Raw genomic sequence first — 20,583 nt, 5'->3', positions numbered from 1 at the left:
GAATCAATTTGATAAAAATACCGATCAATCGGCAAACTGCCGTATGATCCGGAGGAACACTGAACGATATTTAAATGATATCAATGTAACTGCAAAATAGGGGCCGCGGTTGCCAAGTGGTTAAGGCGTCTGACCGTCTTAAATCCACCTCTTGTTCACGGGATCGAGTTTACGTAGGGCAGGTCAGTGGTTTAACTCTGGCTTTCCCCCTCCACCCAAACCTGGCACATCCTTAAATTACGCTATTGTTAAAAAGATGTAAAGCAGCAATGAACCAAACAAACCTGCAAAATTAGGTCAGCATACACGTCATTAAAGGCAGAATATTATGAAGGAAGTTGGAACGTCATTATCAAAAGATGGAACACTCGAACAAAATTTGTAAACGAGACGATATTGATCTTATTGTAGTTCCTGAAGCTCCATTATCCGAGCCATTCAATAAAAATCAAGATCTAGTTAAGTACCAGCCGTGTTTTTTTAACTGCAACATCATTTCATTACTTGGTACATGTAATTAATTCAGTTAAAACTGCACTACAATTAGTACTGATATAGTTGTTAGTATCTTAGCTTTTTCACACGACCATAACAAATGAAATGTAAATAACGTTTTATAGATAAGTAAAATATGATGATGAGTAAAATACTTTAACATGACAATATACCTCCGCATCTTTTTTTCGTATTTCCCTCGAATTTTTACACTGTAACTAGTGCCTTCTCTTCTGCTTCATCAACATCACTCGCCCAATAAATTTTTTTCTCAGTAACTCGCCCACACATTACATACGTAATGTGAATTACATTCTCATCATCATCATCATCATCATCATCACCATCATGATCATCATCATCATCAGCAGCAGCAGCAGCAGCAGCAGCATTAGCAGTAGCAGCAGCAACAGTATTATATCATCACCATCATCATCATTCACGCCATCATCATCGTCATCATCTCCATCATCATCAACCACGTCATCAACATCATCATTATCATCACCATCGTCATCTTAGCCATCATCATCATCACCATCATCATCATTCACGCCATCATCATCGTCATCATCACCATGATCATCATTTGCTTACATAAATATATATATATATATAACCTCAAACTTAACTTGTTTAATTTAGTAAAGACCACTTGTCACATACTTTTACTTTTACACAGAGAGACAGAACAAACAGAACATAGAACCTAACTGATATCTTAGAAATTTCTTGTAAAATTTGCCTTATATTTCAAGGCCTTGGGAAAAAATACACATAAACAAAACAAACAAAAAGCAAAACATTACTATAGAACAACTAGCGTTTTTGCATTTCTTCCATTCATACTCAAAGGATTATCTTGCACTAACCTCGTTACTAATTGCTATATACTTATGAATAGTTTAATGGTCTTTTATTGTGTTAATTAGTGCATTTATATTGAAGGAGCTGTAAAGACATCGTATTTTTTTTAGATGTATCGTTTTATAATGATGAGAATTCCATTATCAATCCTGCTATTTATTATATTTTGTGCTAGAAATCCAAAAAGATATGGGTCTTCACTGAATTAAAAGGGAATAACAAGTGCGTCTGATAAAAATTCAAAACTATGAAGAACATTTTGAACATCTAGGCATTCTCATAAAATATGTATAATCGTTTCAGTCTCAGAATTACAAAGTATACATAGAGGAGATATAACTTAAGAAGTTTTAAATTCAAGGAATCTGTACTCAGATTACGAGGATTCTGTACTGCAACTGTTGATGTTTTGTGTTTTCGTGATAGCAAATGGAAGATTAAGATATGATGCCAAATGAAATAATTCACTCCATTTTTCTGTCCGTTTTGTGCTATTTTGTTCTAAAGAAGAATGTTATAGAAGTATTTAGAACCTCTTGACTTCCTTAAAATACTTCCAAGTGTATGGGGAAAACCGGGTATGTAATTTTTTCACTAGGAAAAACTGCATTAGGATTTGAATTCTTTACTGCAGAAAGAATACAATGATATTGGAGAAAATTGGTCTCTATTTAATATGCTTGAGACAATTCATTGACAGTATAGAATGTACCAGATTGGTAATCTTTTATCGGGTCATTTGTAATTACACTCCTTTTTCATACCAATCTTTCGTAAAAATGATTTTCTATCAATAATGATTTTATTATTGCTTTCAAATAATCTGCACTCTGATTTCATTTGCAGCATGCAAATTCTTACAAGCTTTAAAAACTTCAACCCCGAACCTATTTTTTCATTTACTTTGGCCAATTTTTATATCAATCAGTTCCACAATTAACCAACAAATTTATGTTCCCATATGCTTTTTTTTTTAAATTGGATGTACTTTGGAAAACTCTTATCCAACCTAATCTATAAAGCCTTAATATTTATTCATTTTAGTCCACCATCAATGTAGTGTTGAATTACTATATCCCTTTTAACTTTATCTCTTTTACAAAAACTTATACACTATGAAGTTAACTGTGGAAAGAAAATTTTCATTTGAATTTGGCAGCAAGATAAACAAATGATTAAACAGAAATTACTACCGATTTAATCATATCGATTTTACCAATTAAGGTCAATATTCTTCTATTCCATGTTCTGATGAGCGATTTAAATTCAATCAGTCTCTTATCAAAATTCAACATGGTTTTCTCGTGCAAATTGAAACATTCTTTTTTAATCCTGATATCTTTGCATAAGAGGTAAGTTCTTTAATTAACTCTCGAAGTGACCTTTCTGTACCGTCTAATGCAAGTGACGTATCATCCGCATATTGAGACAGACGTATCGGATAGTTGTCAATATCAATATCCTTAATTTTATCATTAATTCTAATTTATTTATTAGCAAATTCTACATGAGTTTCTATTATAACATTAAATAACATGATTTCGCTTATACTTATCCCCCAGGGGCCCTGGTTATTTGACGATAGTAATTGTGTTTCAGCCATAGTTGTTGATCAAGAACAGGTATAAGAGGACCATCCCAGAGTTAAGAAGAAGAGAAAGAGCGATTTGAGAGAATGGGTGATAAATAAAAGACATTACTACAGTGGTCATTCTACAGAGACTACCATCGACAGCATATGTTTGTTGCTTTTTTTCATCACTTCACGCATATCATACATATCAAAGCTGAACAGGAAGTAAACATCAAGACACCAAAAGTAGCATTATAGCTGTTGGAGGTAAAACACTGTGATGAATTCCGGAATCTTACACTGATTTTTCTCACAAATATCATACATTAAACAAATAAGAATACAAGAACTCTATATTAAAGCAAGATTTCCCAATCTAATAGTAGAATATTATAGAATTAGAATATTAAAAGACGACTCTGTATGGATACATACTTACTGTGATAAAAGAAATCTAGATCCAAAAAAGTTATACAAGTCATTCGCTGCTAAATTTCCAGAGAAATGACACACACAAGAAAAACTATTTCCAATAGAAAAAATACCAAAGGCCGTTACCGATCATAACTGCTAAATTATGTAAATGACTTTTTCACTCACAATTGGAATTATCCAAAAGGCATTTGTTTGTGAGAGGCATACAAAAAAGTATTCTCTTCTTGTCATATGTCAAAATAGCAAAGAATTTACCATCCGAATTATAAGAGTTCGTTACACACTGAAGTTTATATGCGTCTTTGAGAATATTTTGGTTAGCCTTCGTGAGATCTTCAAAGATTGTGTAGCCTGTCTTCTTCAATTTCGTTCGGGCTTTGATGATCTCACGGCCGGTGTGTAAACTTCACGATGATGTTTCTTGGTCTTTCCCTATTGAACTTTCCAAGATGATGGACAATGTCTATATCAGCACTAGTAAGCTGAACATCCACTTTCGTAGACACAAACTTCGCAATCCTCAACACTTTCGGAATCCGACTTTTCTTCGAGTCCACGTAATCGGAGTGAGTTCTTGCGTCCATGCTGCTCAAGATAATTGTGACGAACTTCCATGGCGTCTTTGGAAAACTGCAGATCACTAACCCGTGTCTCTATAATTTCCAATAGTTTGACGAAGATGGTCTATTTCCGTTTCCAGGTCGGAAGTTCATCAATTAACTCTCTGTTCTCCTCTCTAATACTTTTATTCAGTTTCCTCACCTTCGAGTCGAAATCAGCCTTACTAGTGTAGCTAAGAGCGATGAAATCTCTTGAAGTCTATCTTCAATATTCTTGTCCACTCCTCTGGTTTTAACGCCCGGTGTTTCTCCGATGCTCTGCTTCCTGCCGGCCCTACCTTCCTCAAATATTAAACAGTGTCAAGTGTCCATATTTCAGATGATCCAGGTGGAGAGTATAGTTTCTTGGTCAGTCTGAAGCTTTCATTAACCAAGACTTGTAACTAGATATTGTATGGCAAAATAATTCATTTAAATGCACCTCGAAGCTGTTTCGTCATTCCAGGGCTCGTCAATAACATTATGGTCCTCAGGTGTTGAAATCTAGGGTGGACATGGAAAACTGAAAAACTAATGCAAAACAACTCTTCAGTCAGGATGTCATATACAGACAGAAGACATATGTTCAGTTGCAGACTAAAGTCACATGATCCGTAACAAAGACATTTTACAGAAACCAAACTTCAACATCATGTTCCCTGTATTTTTCAACCAAGAAAATCAACTGTTGTCTTGGTAATTTTCCCGGAGGTGACCTCGCGTGCCTCTACATCTAATTCTGTTCCACGATATACCAGCCTTACAGTTATCTTTGTACTGGTTTCTTTGCTAATAGAATCAATTTCAATAGTAGCCGTTCCTAATTTAGTACATCCGGTATCAGTGACAAACTGTGGTGTCTGCTGCGAAGACATGTACACATCTAGAATAGCATATTTCGATCTAGGAAGAACACTATAAACTTTCTCTGTAATGTTGGCTCCTATAGCAGCTGTTTCACCGACCCGGAGATGGACATCAAATATATCATCAACCATGTCATTGACGATTCTGCATGTCTCTTGTGAATGCTGTTCGGGATTGAATGGAACTTGCATAGCGATACCATAAGTATTTCTACACACCCGACTAGCAATGGCATTAGGTTCGTGTCCGAACAGAACAGCACCCTTGAGCACAGCCAAAGAAGCGTCAGTAGGATTAATTACCCGGATCTGAGGGAAAACCTGACGGATTTTGTCTTTAATAATCTTTGATTCCGAATACCCTCCTACCATGAGTATTGTATCTATGCCTGTCATGGGCACCATCTTGATGAGGTGTCCAACGATGTGCGAGAGTGACGGGGCAAATAGAGACTCGAATAGCTCTGCTGTGACCACAATCTTATCTCGCTTCATACTCAATTGATCTTTTAATTCGCTTTTGGCCAGTCCCTCTGCAAGATTTGTTTGATGCACCTCGGTATAAAGGTCAACTAAACAAGTGGGAATCTTTATAAGGACGCCATTCGTTTGACCGCATCTGAACGTACGTTTCTTCACTTCAAACTCAGACATAAACTCCAGCATTTCCTGTGGATATTCAATATGCGCTCGCATCATAACTGAGTCCCCCAAAACACGTAGAATCAGCTTTGAGAACTCCGAATCAACCAATGTTCCTCCCCAATATCCCCCAGATGGCTGATGAAGCTCCTGTAAGCTGCCGTCCTCCCGGATGATATGAAACGTGACATCAACTGTACCGCCTGAAATTACGTTGATGTAAACAATTAGAATGTGATATGAAATTATCCATGAAAATATAACACAGATTCATTAAACATTCATTACGGTCAAAATATCAAGCAAAAGAATAAAAACCGTTCATTTTTTGAAGAGAAAGGTTAGTGTTATTACAGATTGACTCGGAATACAAGGAATATCAGACACACACTCACACACGCTCTTTGATAATGATGATGATGATGATGATTATGCGAAACATACGCCCCTTACTAGCACCCTATGCACCGAAGTGACCATCACAGACGCCACATTTATGCATTTGATATTCGATTTCATATTTTGAGCTTTCGACTCCATTATAGAATTGTATCTGTTACCTCCAAGGTCAAGGATAATGTATTTAGTTCCTGGCCCAAAGTTGTTGAAGTGATCGGCGTTACTCGTTCCCAGTCGAGTGAGGTCCTCACAGCTTTGAGAGGTTGTGCCATGTTCATACGCAGGAACATAGCGACAGTATAATGACGCTGCCTCAGGCTCCAGAGCGAGAGTTAGCCGGTTGGCCTCAATCCCAGCCTGCGAAAGTAATTACGACAGCACAGCTTTATCAAAAATATGGACCGTAGTTCACACTTGGAAAGATTGAGAATTCTTACAACAATCGACTAAGGATGTCTAAGACAGTATAATTAAGGCTACTAAAAGTTTACTGTTTTCCCCATATTGAAATTCACGGAGATTTTTTGTCAGAAACAGACACCAACTTTAGATTTTGATTGTCGTTTTTATTTTTGTTTCAATTTTCTGGCAATCATATTCGAAACGACGATGGTAGCTCTTCTGTAAAATGGATATATTTATAACCCATATATTTGGATGATATTGATATCTGTTACCGACAGCTTGAGGCTCAAATGCAGAAAAGACATTTCTTGTAACGTGGGAAGTAAAAGGTGTCATTCAAAGGTCGAACTCTACTTGAAAATGTGCAAAAAATAAACAATTAAAAGAAACATTGTTAAATACATGTAAAATTGTCACTTAAGCATGAAAAAAAATCATCGATGCTGGTACATTTCTTGAAATGATTGAGCTGTGATATTCCACAAGGACATGTCCTAAGACCATTCCTGCCAGTCTATGTCCGATTTGGTAAGGGGGGGAACAAAAAAACACAAGAGGCCAAGCGGCCTTGATAGTCACCTGAGATAAACAATATTGATTACAAAGGTTAAAGCGTAGTTATCAATGGCCATGAAACAGAAATTGTGATACAGAATATAGTGTCAATACATGCATACCATCAAAACTTATCCTTGACTAATAATTCTTACAAAAGTATTTCCTGTGGGAAATAACCAACGCTATGCTCAAAAAGGCAATAAGATTTCTCTGCAATTTACAGTAAAAACAAAATACGTCCTCCCCAGTAGTTTGTGCCACAATATTTGTATATATATTAACAGTACCAAAATTAACGACTTCTACATTTAACTGACATATTACTATGATGACAAATATTTCTATATCAAATAGAAAGTGTTTTTACCATCTCGGCTGCTTTTCTCATGAACTGTTTCGCCTTATCGTGCCAAATGGCGGGTATCGTTACCACCCACTGCACGTGCTTTCCTTCTAGACTCAGCTGATTGTCGATTCCTTTAATACGCTCAATAGCGTGGTTTCGTAGATAACCAATCACTGCTGAGAATACAACAATGGCAGGAATGTGTTTCCCTCTGACGTCGGCAAGCATGGTATTATGTCGCAACTGTAGTCAGCGTCATCAAATACAGAAAATGTGTTTTATGAAGTTGAAACAAAATAAAAATATAACAATGATGATATTTGATAATCTTTTAAAAAATGATACTCTACATTACTGGTGCACAGTACAAGGATGTTCTTGTTACGAATACTCATCGAGGGAAGAACGTACAGATAAGACAGCGAACGATATTGTCTCTTAAATGTAAGCAACAGCAAATAACATTGATATCATTTTATATAAATTTGATATTGAAGTTAATAATTGGGTTTTGTGATCAAAGTTTCATATTCAAAGTTGTGACAATAGATAAATAATGCAAGTAATAGGTTCGAGTTAATATCATGCTTCATTTTCCCTCTTTAGTTAATATATATGACTTGCATACTGGAAAATCACATATTTTCATGGTACTCTTATTTTCGGAAAAGTTCTTTTCTATTGGCATTTTATTTCGGAAAAAAAGTTCTGACAAAATATATAACATTGAAAAGTAGCAATTTATAGATTCATTGAATACATAAAAAGAGAACCTTCATTAAAATCATTTAATTTTGCCAATATCGTTCGGCGTGTTAAACAAGCAAATAATCAATTTCATATAGAATATATATTTGATGTAAGATTCATCCTGTCGAGTCTAGAACACTATTCCAAATTTCTAAGAAATATAGTAGGTCCTAAAAAATTGAGCGAAGTCCCATAGGAAAATCATGAGTACAGGACTCAAATATAGAAGTCCCAAAACTCACTGACACTGACGGGAGAAAATGCTAATTATCATATCATTGGTTTCCTTCTAGTGTAAGATATATTACTTTCACACAGGTAAAGTATGTTGTGGACGTATAAGTGTTTTTATATTGTAATGTGCCTCTTCTTTAAAAATGCCACGTACCTCATCTGTGTATAGATTCATCTTGAAACGATGAAAGAGGAAGCATTTGGATTGATTTCCGGCCTCTGTGATTTCAGCATAGTCACGTAAAGCATCGTACCTGTTGAATTTATCAAAACAAATTCATCTCGGAACAAATCACGAGTCCGTTACCTGGATAATGTGATGATGTTTTCACACAGGGTGAAACAAATAACCATCATACTTACACAGACCTCTAATATCAGAAATTATTTCAAAAGATCATCAAGTAATTCATTTCTGAAAAAGTTGTTCTTGACATCACCACGCCGTTATGACTATTATTTTCATTATGTTAATAACAACATTAAATCTGTTTATTATTTGGTGTTTGCAACAAGTGCAATTATTGTGTACAGGATGTGTGTAATGGAGAATTGCATGGTATTAAAACTCGCTTGACAGTAATATGAACGAGTTACAAAGGGAAGACAACTCCAACATTACAAATACACACATAATCGTTTTGAAATTCTTTCTACAAACTTGATCCTTCATTCTGTAGAGTTGTTATTACGCTGCAGTTAAGGGAACAATTTTGAGGTGTTGGAGAAAAATTCATGGGAAACCCAATTTGTCATCGATAGGAAAATAACAAGAGACATGAACAACCCTCGCCGCCATTGCGTTTCAAACCCATGCTTTAGGGGAGAGAGATCTGAAGTTCACGCTCGATCACACCGATTTTACTCTCAGTACATTAGCAACCATAGCTACCGAGGTATGGATGGTGATGCACATGTGTAGGACGCATCCCTCGATCGGGGTCTTTTCTCATACTTATTCTACATCAACGTGAGGTTGATCCTACTTAAAACATCATTCTCATTTCTTTTCTCCTAATGTATGACAAACAATATTCAACTGTTCAAAAGTTTGATACGTGATGTGAGATGAAATAGTCCAGCAGGTAAAACTCCTGATATTTATAGCGGAATGTGGAAAGTAGGTATACACGTTCATTACATTGGTCACATCGCAACCATATTGACCAGTGATAATTGTTATGACCACCAAACAGGGTGGTTTTACCATTCATACGAAGTATTAAGGACATATTCATTCCACAATTTTATATTCAAACAGGATAAAGATAGTTCAGAAACTGATACGGATACAGTTACAAAAAGCCACACCTAATAATAACAAACTTTCTCGTAAGTGGTATTTTTGATGAGGTACTAACGACTATATCCAGGTAAAATATAAGAGGATTGCAGATGGCAAACATCACATTTCAAAATCAGCCATGAAAAACTGTTACATGGTTCCAATTTCCAACCAACTATCAAAAACCAGATTTTGAAATGTCAGCCTGGTCGGTCAAGTTGTTCAGTTTCTGTATAGATTCACGTTAGACATTTGCTGAAAAGCAAGATATCAGATCCGTCACTGAGACCTGTTATTCACGTATATAGAAACAATGGATTGTTCTCTCGTCGCATTCATTCTTGAAGTAAATAAAGAAAACGAAGATGAATATAGAGGGAACACACTATCGCCATCGCCATTCAACATTTTTACGTGAAAACAATAAATTTGTGACATTGTTAGACAATGCTTTATTCGGATGAATGAGTTTCAAACTTGAGCATAGATGGAAGGCTTGACATCCAAGGTTGTTGGGATAGAAAATAACAATCGCGTGTAATTTCTGTAGAGATTGAACGTAAATTAGGACATGTGAGATCCTGTAGGACCTGAATATGCAATACGGGGAGGACAAGGGCATTAAGATTTAAGACATGGTGAAAACAGTCAAACATCCAACTAGACTCCGTTGATCAGTTAAACTATCCATTAAGTGTTAACCATGAACGCCGTCACAAGACTGTTTAAAATAAATATACAAGTCTGGTTTTGATCTATAATGTGTTATCGTGTGGCAAATATTTTACCCAAATGAAACCACTCGGTGGTATTTGTCAAGCAGTACAGCAGTCGGTGCCTTTTCAGACAATCCCACGGTGTTAGTCCACATATTTGTCGATATCTTAAGACGGTCCCGAAGGTATTCATGCCGGAAGGAGAAGGCATACCCGGTGTATGTTGTACCAAAGTCAATTGCGACCACCAAAAATCGATCGATATGGTCCTCTGGCTGTAAAGCAGCAAATCGAATCGGTTGAATTAATGTCAAATAAGCACAATCTTCAAGCAAGCGCAATTTTATCAAGATCATTATCATATGGCTAGTATATAACCTTTAATAAACTTTGCTCTCGTTACGCTTCAATGTTCCTATTTTTCGAGTTTCAAATCTAGGCAACAAAGAATAAGAATATAAGGGAAAACAAGTTGGAGGCACAATGATACGGTAAATGCTTTATACAGCAATAATTTTTCACAATAATTTCATAAATGTTACCACAAAATTGAGTAAATGCTCAACGTTTATTGTTTTAACTTATGAGATAATTGGCACGCTATATGCCAGACCTGAAAGAAAAGGTTTATATATACTGACTTTTAAGTGGTCGAGGTGGTCATAATTGATTGAACAAAGTGAGGAATCAATGTCGTTTCTTCGAAAAATAAATATCCATTCAATTCAATTCAATTCATTTTATTGACTTTTGGCCTTCCGGCCCATCAGTACAATGCATATACATACAAATCATGAATATTGGCACGACACACAGTGTTACAGTGGAGAGAGTAGTATATTATTAGTATGAAAGAAGAAGACATTAATCACACCAGTTTTTAACATATGCAGCTATTTCTACGGGATACCATGGGTTACGTCCCCTTAGAGCTTATCGAGTCGTAGGCACGAGAGCCAACAGGTAGAATGGGGCCAGCCATGTATGAGTGTTTTTATCCAACTTTGTAGGTACCGTTTTACTCGGAGACCCGTACAGCCATAGTTATATAGGTTTGTGTTGTAGTGGACATAGAGGTTACACACTTAACATGTCGGACATATTTCAAACTTAAATCCGTGATAACATATCTATCCATGTTCAAAAGCATAAATAATAAAAATTGACACCTTCAATTCAATTCAACAGTATCTATTGAATGAAAACATAACAATTTATTATTTGAGTGTATATGGTCAGTTATTTGGAAGGACGCGGCAGTAAACCCCCATCTGAGAACCAATGTAGTTCAACTGGACAGGTGTAAACTCTTTTATGGGCTAATTTCTCATCGTCTGACTCTATGTCCTGTATGATTTCAAGCATTACCATAGTCAATATACGAAGAAATCATCTGATTTGGTCAGGTGTGTATGATAAAGACACTCCAGGATTTGGTTAAACAAATAAAACTACGAGAAGATCTAGAATTTGAAAATACGTTTGAACAGAACGATTGATTATTACTGTAGCAATTAAAATTTGAAGACTAACAACTGAAAATTCTTTATCAAGGATTCGGATCGGAAAAGATCTGCAATATCTACGGTTAACTATATCTTAAAATAACCATTACACTGAGGAAAAGGACAATGATTAGAAATTGATTAACCACAACGTTTTAACCTTTTCCATCTACTGTGGCCATGCTTTTATCCATTTCAAATACATAAAACAGAACAAATCTCGAATCCATTGAACTGGTGTTATTTTCTCATTAAGATTTATGACTCACATTTATAAAAAGCAGTCAATAGGTCATTTTTTGTAATCCATTTGCTTTGCTGTTACAACATCAAACCATGGTCTTAATTTTGCAAGTTGATGTAATGATATACAATGTACTAAGTGCGATACTAGCACGCCAACATAGTTAAATCTTCTTTTAACCATGTCTTGAATGTCAACTATGTCAGGTAAATTCAGAAACGTATAAAAGAGGGATTTTGTCTACCTTTTCCTATTTCTTTCAAATGCTAGAAAATGCATGTTTGTTTCTATTTTGATATCTGAATATTATGATTGTCTAATTGACCTGCTAATTATAACGTATAAATTGATAATTTCTGTACGATGATTGTAATATGGAAAATATTGAATTGAAACGCTGTAACAATTAGAGTTAATTAGCGTTGCTGTGTAGGATTACCATTTTTCAGCAAAAGTTCCTAGTTAATAAAAAAAAAAAGGGTATTGTAGAAATCTCAATTTTCGAATTGATCTCGCTAACTTTTGTGACAAATACTTTCTGTTTAGATTTTTAAAAACAAAAAACGAGTTTGAGCAATATCGAAGAAAGTGATTTGCACTAAAAATCTCAATAACATCCCGTCTAACCAATGTCATTTTTATGATTCCTCATTTTGATTTATTAGTATTATTTTTGTTACGAAAATGGGATTCCATTTTTACTGTTGGACAAATTGACTCTGATCAGGCCAGTCAGTGCAAAGACAGCATATATTTTGTAGTGAACGGGGCACACGTAACTAACAAATTGAAGGCTTTCAGGGCTGAATGAGCAGACACAAAATCTTACACCAGAAAGATATCCACTACCCTCTGTAATATGTCCCTGGGGAAAATGCCTTTTTAAAAGTTTGAATCTGAGACCTAAATGTCTCTATTTGATTATGTTGGCCGACTGAAACGGAAAAGGTACCGCTTGATAATGCGTGGTATACTTCAATGATTGAAACAATGTAGCAATAATGACATTTGGAAATTACTGATAGGACGGATGGGGAGCGGGAGATAAAAAAGGCCTGTCGCCGAGGTGTGAAATCAGCTGCCCTGAGGCGTATATAGCACGAGAGTGACATCCAAACATCTCTTTATACTCTGAAGAATTACTTAAATGGCCTTAATTCCAATATTCGAGGATATTTCTATTTTGGTTCTAGACTAGGACAAATTTATCATTCCAGATTACGAATGCAATGTAGTTCACTTAAGGGTCACCTTTTCAGTAAAAATCTAGTGGATAGTCCTATATGTGATTGTGGTATGGGAAACGAAACAACCGAACATTTCTTTTTATCTTGTTCTAATCATAACAGAAGTAGACATCTGTACTCCTTCCATATACGCGAAACTTTTTACTTTCATGAGTTTTTGTATATCTGTATTAACTAATAGTACAGCAATTTGTAGTACTACATGTATAATTAACAATTTATTAAGATACCCATATGTTACTATGGATGAACTTGCATTCCTTATCATATTGTATTTGTCGATCTTACATAATGTATACATACTATACTACTCATTCTATCCACTTTCCTTACTTCATTTCCCTCTCCTAAACTCTTTTCACTTTCCCTTTCCCAAATTCGATCAGTCGCTGCCTGCTTGTTACTTCTAAGGAGACAGATTAACAGAAGTTTATAACTTCTTTCTGAATCCTTTTTGTATAACATGCTTTGAATGAAATGCCACTGCCAAAATAAAATAAAGTTTAAAACAAAGGGTAGATAGAAATCTGGTGCTTTTAAAAAGTATGTCCGAATCCCTATGGTGTCTCTTTAAGGGGTATGTGCACAGTCTCACTCTGTAGTATGGCATTTGCATGGTTTTGGAGTAAGCGGCTTCTAATCATGCAAATGTGTTAACAAGTTACAAGATTTTTGCTATGTGTGACTGTATTTGTTCTTTTTCGTATCATACACGCTGCAGCCTCTCTTTGGTGTGTTCCTAGGGCATTGGGGTTAATGGTATCTGGTCCTGTTGCACAGATCTAAGAATTATTGACTTATTACTCATTATATATATGTGAACTTTTGCTATTTTATGTAATGATTGTTTTTTTGTTTTTCGTCCCATTTACATATTTGTATATATATGTTTATATGCATATTTTATTTGAATTTTAGCATGCATGACCTTGGAGTTAGCGGCTTCTGGTCATTAGGTGCATTTATGATGTGGTTTCCTTTGCAATGAATTTTTTCTAGACCCATTTATATCTACTGTATTATGTCTATATGCTTACCATATTTGGAGTTAGGACACGTCTGACCATAGTGTTAGTGACTTTCGGTCCATTATATGCATTCGTGCAATGATTTGGGTTAACCACGTTTACATGTCTGTTGGTATATGTTGACCATGTGGTTAGAGGCTTCTGGTCATTCAGTCGTTTATCATGTTGTTTTTCTTTGCCATGTTTGTTGTGTAAACTTGCAGTAGCTTGCAACTACCTTTTCACCTAGTCACTGTGATTGTACTTGTCTGTATAATTAATGTTTTCCATAAACAACATCATGTAGGTTATCAAAATTCTGACTGGCTTGGTCGAGCAACCAACCTTATTTAGTACATAATTTTGAGTGTAGTAAAAGAGAATGTAGATGGGGGATATAGCTAACAATTTATTCCAACATTAATGGAATTGCTTGGCTATATGATGGCGTAATTTGATCCCCATCTTTGTAGACCTGGGTATATTTTAGGATATCTCTGATTGGATAACATTAAGTACAGTTGATTACTGTACTGTTAATGAACAGGAATTTGTAATTGTCATATTTTCTATCGTCATTTGTTATTTTTAATAAATGGCATATTTCAATTTCAATCTCAATTAGAGTCTAGTTTTAAATAGCATTTAGTACTTGGGTCTAAGACACGGGTAAACTTAATGATGATGAGCTAAGTTGTACATGGGCCATTTTAGGAAAACATAAACAAACGTCTCAAATATGAGACTTTACTGGAGTTACTAGGTATATCCCTGCATGTAGGTATATTTACAAATGTGTGTGCACTTTACTATTAAAGTAAGGGTATGAAATAAGTTTCGAAAGTGAATATGTACTGTATAACTTTGTACGGTACAATAGTTGTCATGACAGCCATTACCTAAAGATCACTTCGTCCGATAGTTATTGACACGGAACTGGTTATACAAATTAGTTATAGAAACATCGATATTGACTGAGAAACAATTGAAAAAAACCCACAGCAAACAGACAACAAAGCGTTAACCGTGACGTGTACGTAATTACGTCCGTACACTTTTCCCCTGAAAATCTAATCGAATAGCTATTATACCTATTATGGTAGATAATCGCAAAAAATGTATAAAGAAGTATTACTGGAACCGTCCATCGTCTTATAAGTTAATTCAATTGCTTTCTGTAAAAAATAGAAAAGAGCTGTGTAATTTAGGGAAGTTTTTGCAATTAAGTTTTTTAGCTAGGTCTAGATTCTACCATTAAATTACTACTGTTTCTATCTCTAGGTTTCTATTCGTTACATTTACTGTTGTCGTCTATCTCCTGACTACACCACTTTGTAACTGTTATAATAAGCTTTATGCCCAAGCTTATGTAACGCTCAGATAATGCAACTTTGTCTGTCTTCTGTCGTCCGACTTCAGTTTGTTAGATCCATTATATTAATATATTGTATTCTCAGCATCTCATCTTCCATTAATTTGTATATCTTGTACATCAATATTAATTAACTGTATTTAAACTAAATGCGTATATGCTGTACAAGAATGTTATATATGTACTCTGTATACTTATGAGCCGTAAGGCTTAAAGTGAATAAACAATACAATACAATTGTATGATATGGACTGGGTTCAGAATGTTTCCATATACTTTAGAAAATTTTAAAGAGGAAGGACGAGACGAGATAAAACGAAATCAAGAATGAATGTCTATGTTATGATTATATCTGCATCGTATACTTTTCGTTATACATATAAGTATCAGCCTCAACATAGTATATACATTGTACACTTCTTCAACAATGCTCACATGATTCGTCATTGTTGTTTTATTTACTGTAAGTGAATCGGTCAGTATATATTTGCACCAATGGTTACAAATGTCAGTTGTAAACTGTACATATGTCTTTGAAATTGCATTTTAGATATATATGCACGAACGGAATGTATAGAGTGTTCAACTGATAGATAAATAAATGTGAAATAAATTTTGCAGATATCAAATGGACTTTGATCAGAAAACTATTTAGTATATATAAACAGCAGTCCGTCTCAATGACTCATCGATACACATAACATTGATGCCGTGTTTACCTGTGTTATAGGGATGGGACGTAAAAAATGTCCGTTAACTCAAATGAAGCGCCATTTCCACCTAAAATTACTCATTTTCGACTAATTAAAGTCTGTCAAAGTTATGTGTTGGAAAGTTATTATACTTGATAGTTAGAGGCACACATCTGAAAATTGATCTGTGCATAATATTGTTTTTATTTCAAACTGAAGTTGTCAAAAGAATCGTTTTGTTAAAAAGTTGATAAGACTATGAAGGAGAAATTATAGAAATGATATATTTGTAATGAAGAAATGTTAAATTTACTGATCGGAGGCATACATTTTGGAATTTATATCTACAAAACGTCATATTAATATTTTTTCTGAAATGCCGCTATGTAATCTATAGTAAAAAGGACCATGCTCCTAGAATTTAATCATAATTGGGGGAAAACCTAATTTATACAACATGGAATTGAATTTGATGTGAACTTAGTCAGCATTAATAAACTAAATTTGAAAAATGGAAGGTTTTAATTAGTACATGGAAGAAAAATAAACTAACGCCTTTGAGTAAAACTCATATCATCAAGTCATTGATAATACCCTAATTTAACCACTTATTTATATCTCTTCCATATCCGTGTGAAAAGGTGATAAAGGAAATGAATATGTTATTATATGAATTTTTATGGAATAGTAAAACTGACAAAGTGAAAAGCAACATTTTGTTTGGATAATTGTAAGGAAGGCTTGAAAATGTTAAAAGTTAAATGCTTTCATAAACTCTCTTAAATTAGGACGGGTAAGAAGATTATACAGCACTGAGACTAAATGGAAATATTTTTAAAGGGAGAATACTGATATTGAACTTTTATTAAATATTGGTAGTGAATATATATCAAAATGAAGCAGCTGATGTACAAATAATTTTTGGAAGGATGTTTTCATTGCCAGGTACAAAGTAAGTAATTCAAGTGAAATTTAAAAAAAAAATACAAAAAAGATCATTCTTGACAAAGTGCATCTGGCATGATAAAGATATAACTGTTGCAGTAAACCTATTTTCTACAAATCACGATGTAGTACAGGAATACATACGATTGCTGATCTCCTAAAAGATTCGGACAATATTTCTTATCATTTGAAGAACTTCCACAGAAATATCCTTTGCACACAAATTTCCTTCGGGTCCAAGGACTAATATCTGCAGTTCGCAAAAGTCTGTCTTCGCCGAAGAGGAATGGTATAAAATACACAAAATTCCACATATAGTTACGAAAAATACTAAACTTAAATGGTTTATATCTTATCATATCCTTACGAAAACTCATAATTATTAAAATTAGATAAAGAATTTAATCCCATGTGTACTTTCTGTAACTCCGAAAGTGAAACGATAATTCATTTGATGTGTGAATGCCAGGAAGTGCACATTTTATTACAAAGGTTTGAATATCTTTTAAATGTCCTTTCTATTCCTTTTTTCGATAAATAATCACTCTACCTTTTCGGGATCACAAATAATAGTATTAATGCTTAGGTTGACAATAAAGTAATTCTTATCTTTAAACAGTACATTTATAGAACCAGGCCCCACTTGTATAAAACATCTCAACTTGAGATTTCCTCAAGTCGAGATTTTCCTCTGCTGACATCTCAAAAAACGGCTTGTATAAAATTTTCTCAAGGAACAGGAGGAAGTCCTCGGCTAGGATGTCCTGAAATTTCTTGAGGAATTTTCATACAAGATGTTTTCAAGAAGATATTAGCTGAGGAAAATCTGGGCTTGAGGAAATATCAAGTTGAGATGTTTTATACAAGTGGGGCCAGGTCATCTGGAGGAAAGTTTGTATTAATTTAGCAATCTTAAAATATAAAAGCATTAGCCAGTAGCAGAAAAGATTATCACAAAATACAGAAATATCTCTCAAATGCTGAAAACGATCTTGCAAAAGCAAACTGTACTAATACCTGGAGTAAGTGGAGAAATTTCTTTCAATTTGATAATTAATAGTAAATACCAAATCCTAACTGTTTGCGCAATATGTATCTAATAACAACTTTTTAAGTTCTTTACATATCTGTCTTTGAAGATGTTTTTTCACATCTCAAGCTCTTTCTTACCTTGTGCTTTTATATATAAAAGAAATATATAATAACAAACTTGGGTGGCAAATTAGCGAATATAGAAATGAAATTAACTTCACATCTTTTCATTTCACCTTCTTTCTTTCTTCACTTTATTTTTTATGCAAATGTGCGTGAGTAATATTAGTGTAAACAAAATTAAAAAGAAGTAGCCTTACTTCAATAAGCATGTCAATAAGTGGGGCCATGTATGCATGTGTGTGTGAGAGCGTGTATATCTATGTGTGAATCATACTTCGAATACAGCTGATAGTATTGTCCTATGCTTCTTTGTTATATGATCGAAGACATAAAGCTAGAAATCCGCATGCGCGTCGCGGTATGTCCTCATATGTCTAGCCTATAAACGCCGATATAACATTCTGAAATATTAAATTACAGTCGATACGTTTGTACAGCTGCACCCAAGTTAACCTGAACCTTATCTACGTAGTAAATTGTGTTATCGATGTTCTCTTTAGACTATGACTACCAGATTGATTTGCAGACTATGAATATTTACAGTGAGTGACAGGATACTGGACTCCCGATAAATCAAAATATCGAATCAAATGAAGTTTAAAAGAGAGTTGATTAATATTAAGAAAGTAGAATTATGTAAACTTTAGCTGTTATATAATGTTGTTTGACAAGACTGTACACGTTATACATACTCGGGGTACGTGTTGGGTGTCCGGCACGGGATCGGTGGAAGGCGTTAAAACAGAAGATAAAACCAGTTCATTGGAAGTTTCTCTCCTTCCTTCTCCGATAGACAAGCAGTTCCCCATAACTCTCCCGTCCAACCAAGTCTGTTTCGTTAAGCCTTGCTCAAATTTAGTAGGTTAGCTCGCGATAACCACTGATCCTTGTAAAGAGTGGAAAACGAAACCCAAATTACTTAAAAGCTGATTCCCTGAATTGAACCAAGATTGCAACAGGAACATATTTTGAATTGTATCATTTGTCGTCAAATGAATTTATGTCCAATCAATTTTAAAATCCATTCCTTGTTTACAGAACTACCAAAATACAATGCGTGTCCAAGTTATTTCCATATACAGGTGTAGTATGGAAGTCAATGCTTATAGACCGAAAATAATTTCCTCGGATAAGTTCTGTACACAGCGTTGATCAGACGGTAATTTATATATGAGGTCAGATCGCATCGCGCATGCGCAGATTTCTCGCTTCAGGTTAACGATTTTTTTCTACTATAGATTACCAAGTCCCTGAGATTACATAACGGCATTTCAGAAAAATACTGATATATCGTTTTGTAAATAAAAAATCCAAAATGCAGGACTCTGATCAGTAAATTTAACATTTCTCCGTTACAGACATATCATTTTTATTTTTTAGATGAAAATTAGTTGTGTCATTCAATAAAAGTAACTTACACGTGAATGTCCTTCATAGTCTTACCAACATTTTAACAAAACGATTCTTTTGACAACTTCAGTTTGAAATAAAAACAATATTATGCACAGATCAATTTCCAGATGTGTGCCTCTGACTATCAAGTATAGTAACTTTCCAACACATTGATCAAGTATAGTAACTTTCCAACACATTGATATAACTTTGACAAACTTTAATTGAAAATTAGTTGTAGAACTTTAAGGTGAAAATGCCAAATAATTTAGTTGACGGATTTTATTTTAAGTCCCATCGCTGTACAAGTAAACACGGCATCAATGTTATGTGTATCGCAGAGTCATTAAGACGGACTGCTGTTTATATAAGGGAAATAGTTATATTGTTTTCTGATCAGAGTACATTTGATAACTTCGAAATAAAGGATTTTATATGTAATCGACAAAGTGAGTTATGAAATATGAACGGCATTTCCATATAGCGGCAAAATTTTGTTTTGTTTTTGTTTTTGTTTATTTGTTTTTTCTTTTTTTTTATTCATAAGGTTATCACTTTATACATTTCATTTCGTTTGTCTATATCCTATGCAGTTTCAAAGGCACATGCTGACTAACAGCATTCACTAACAGCAAATAAAAATAATAATGACGGAGTATGCACACATTATTGAAGAAGTACGCATTGTACAGTTTTAACGAGAAGTGCACAATGCAGCCATGATTATAACAGAGATATACATTCTTGAATTAGTTTGATCTGGGTCCAGAATGCTTTCAGATGCACATAATACCACACTGGACGTAAGAGCTTTTCGATTAGATTTTCAGAAAAAGGTGTATGGAAGTGGTTAT

General features: G+C 34.5%; 1 protein-coding gene across 1 annotated transcript; it reads right to left on the bottom strand.

The window, feature by feature from the left end:
- Positions 1–4,637: 4,637 nt before the first annotated feature.
- On the bottom strand, positions 4,638–19,146 carry LOC132548982 (heat shock 70 kDa protein 12B-like). Its single transcript, XM_060212883.1, has 6 exons — positions 19,039–19,146; positions 10,243–10,445; positions 8,324–8,423; positions 7,207–7,428; positions 6,038–6,233; positions 4,638–5,680 (listed from the first exon to the last, which is right to left on the bottom strand). Exons 1-6 carry the CDS (start codon positions 19,144–19,146, stop codon positions 4,638–4,640), a joined length of 1,872 nt encoding a protein of 623 aa, XP_060068866.1.
- Positions 19,147–20,583: the final 1,437 nt, after the last annotated feature.

This window comes from Ylistrum balloti, unplaced genomic scaffold (genome assembly GCF_031769215.1).
Source record: "Ylistrum balloti isolate Yb309-2 unplaced genomic scaffold, AGI_CSIRO_Ybal_v1 Utg370038, whole genome shotgun sequence".
NCBI lineage: Eukaryota > Metazoa > Mollusca > Bivalvia > Pectinida > Pectinidae > Ylistrum > Ylistrum balloti.
The sequence above is the reverse complement of the archived record's forward strand: the minus strand, read 5'-3'. Positions and strand labels throughout refer to the sequence as shown.

What these genes read in the sequence shown, in the direction of transcription:
- LOC132548982 (XM_060212883.1), bottom strand. Translation starts at nt 19,146, where the DNA reads ATGGGGAACTGCTTGTCTATCGGAGAAGGAAGGAGAGAAACTTCCAAT. An exon ending in TGAATCTATACACAGATGAG is followed by an intron (nt 7,429 to 8,323) that starts GTACGTGGCATT and finishes CGCTGACTACAG; the next exon opens with TTGCGACATAATACCATGCT. An exon ending in CATTATCCTTGACCTTGGAG is followed by an intron (nt 5,681 to 6,037) that starts GTAACAGATACA and finishes ACGTAATTTCAG; the next exon opens with GCGGTACAGTTGATGTCACG.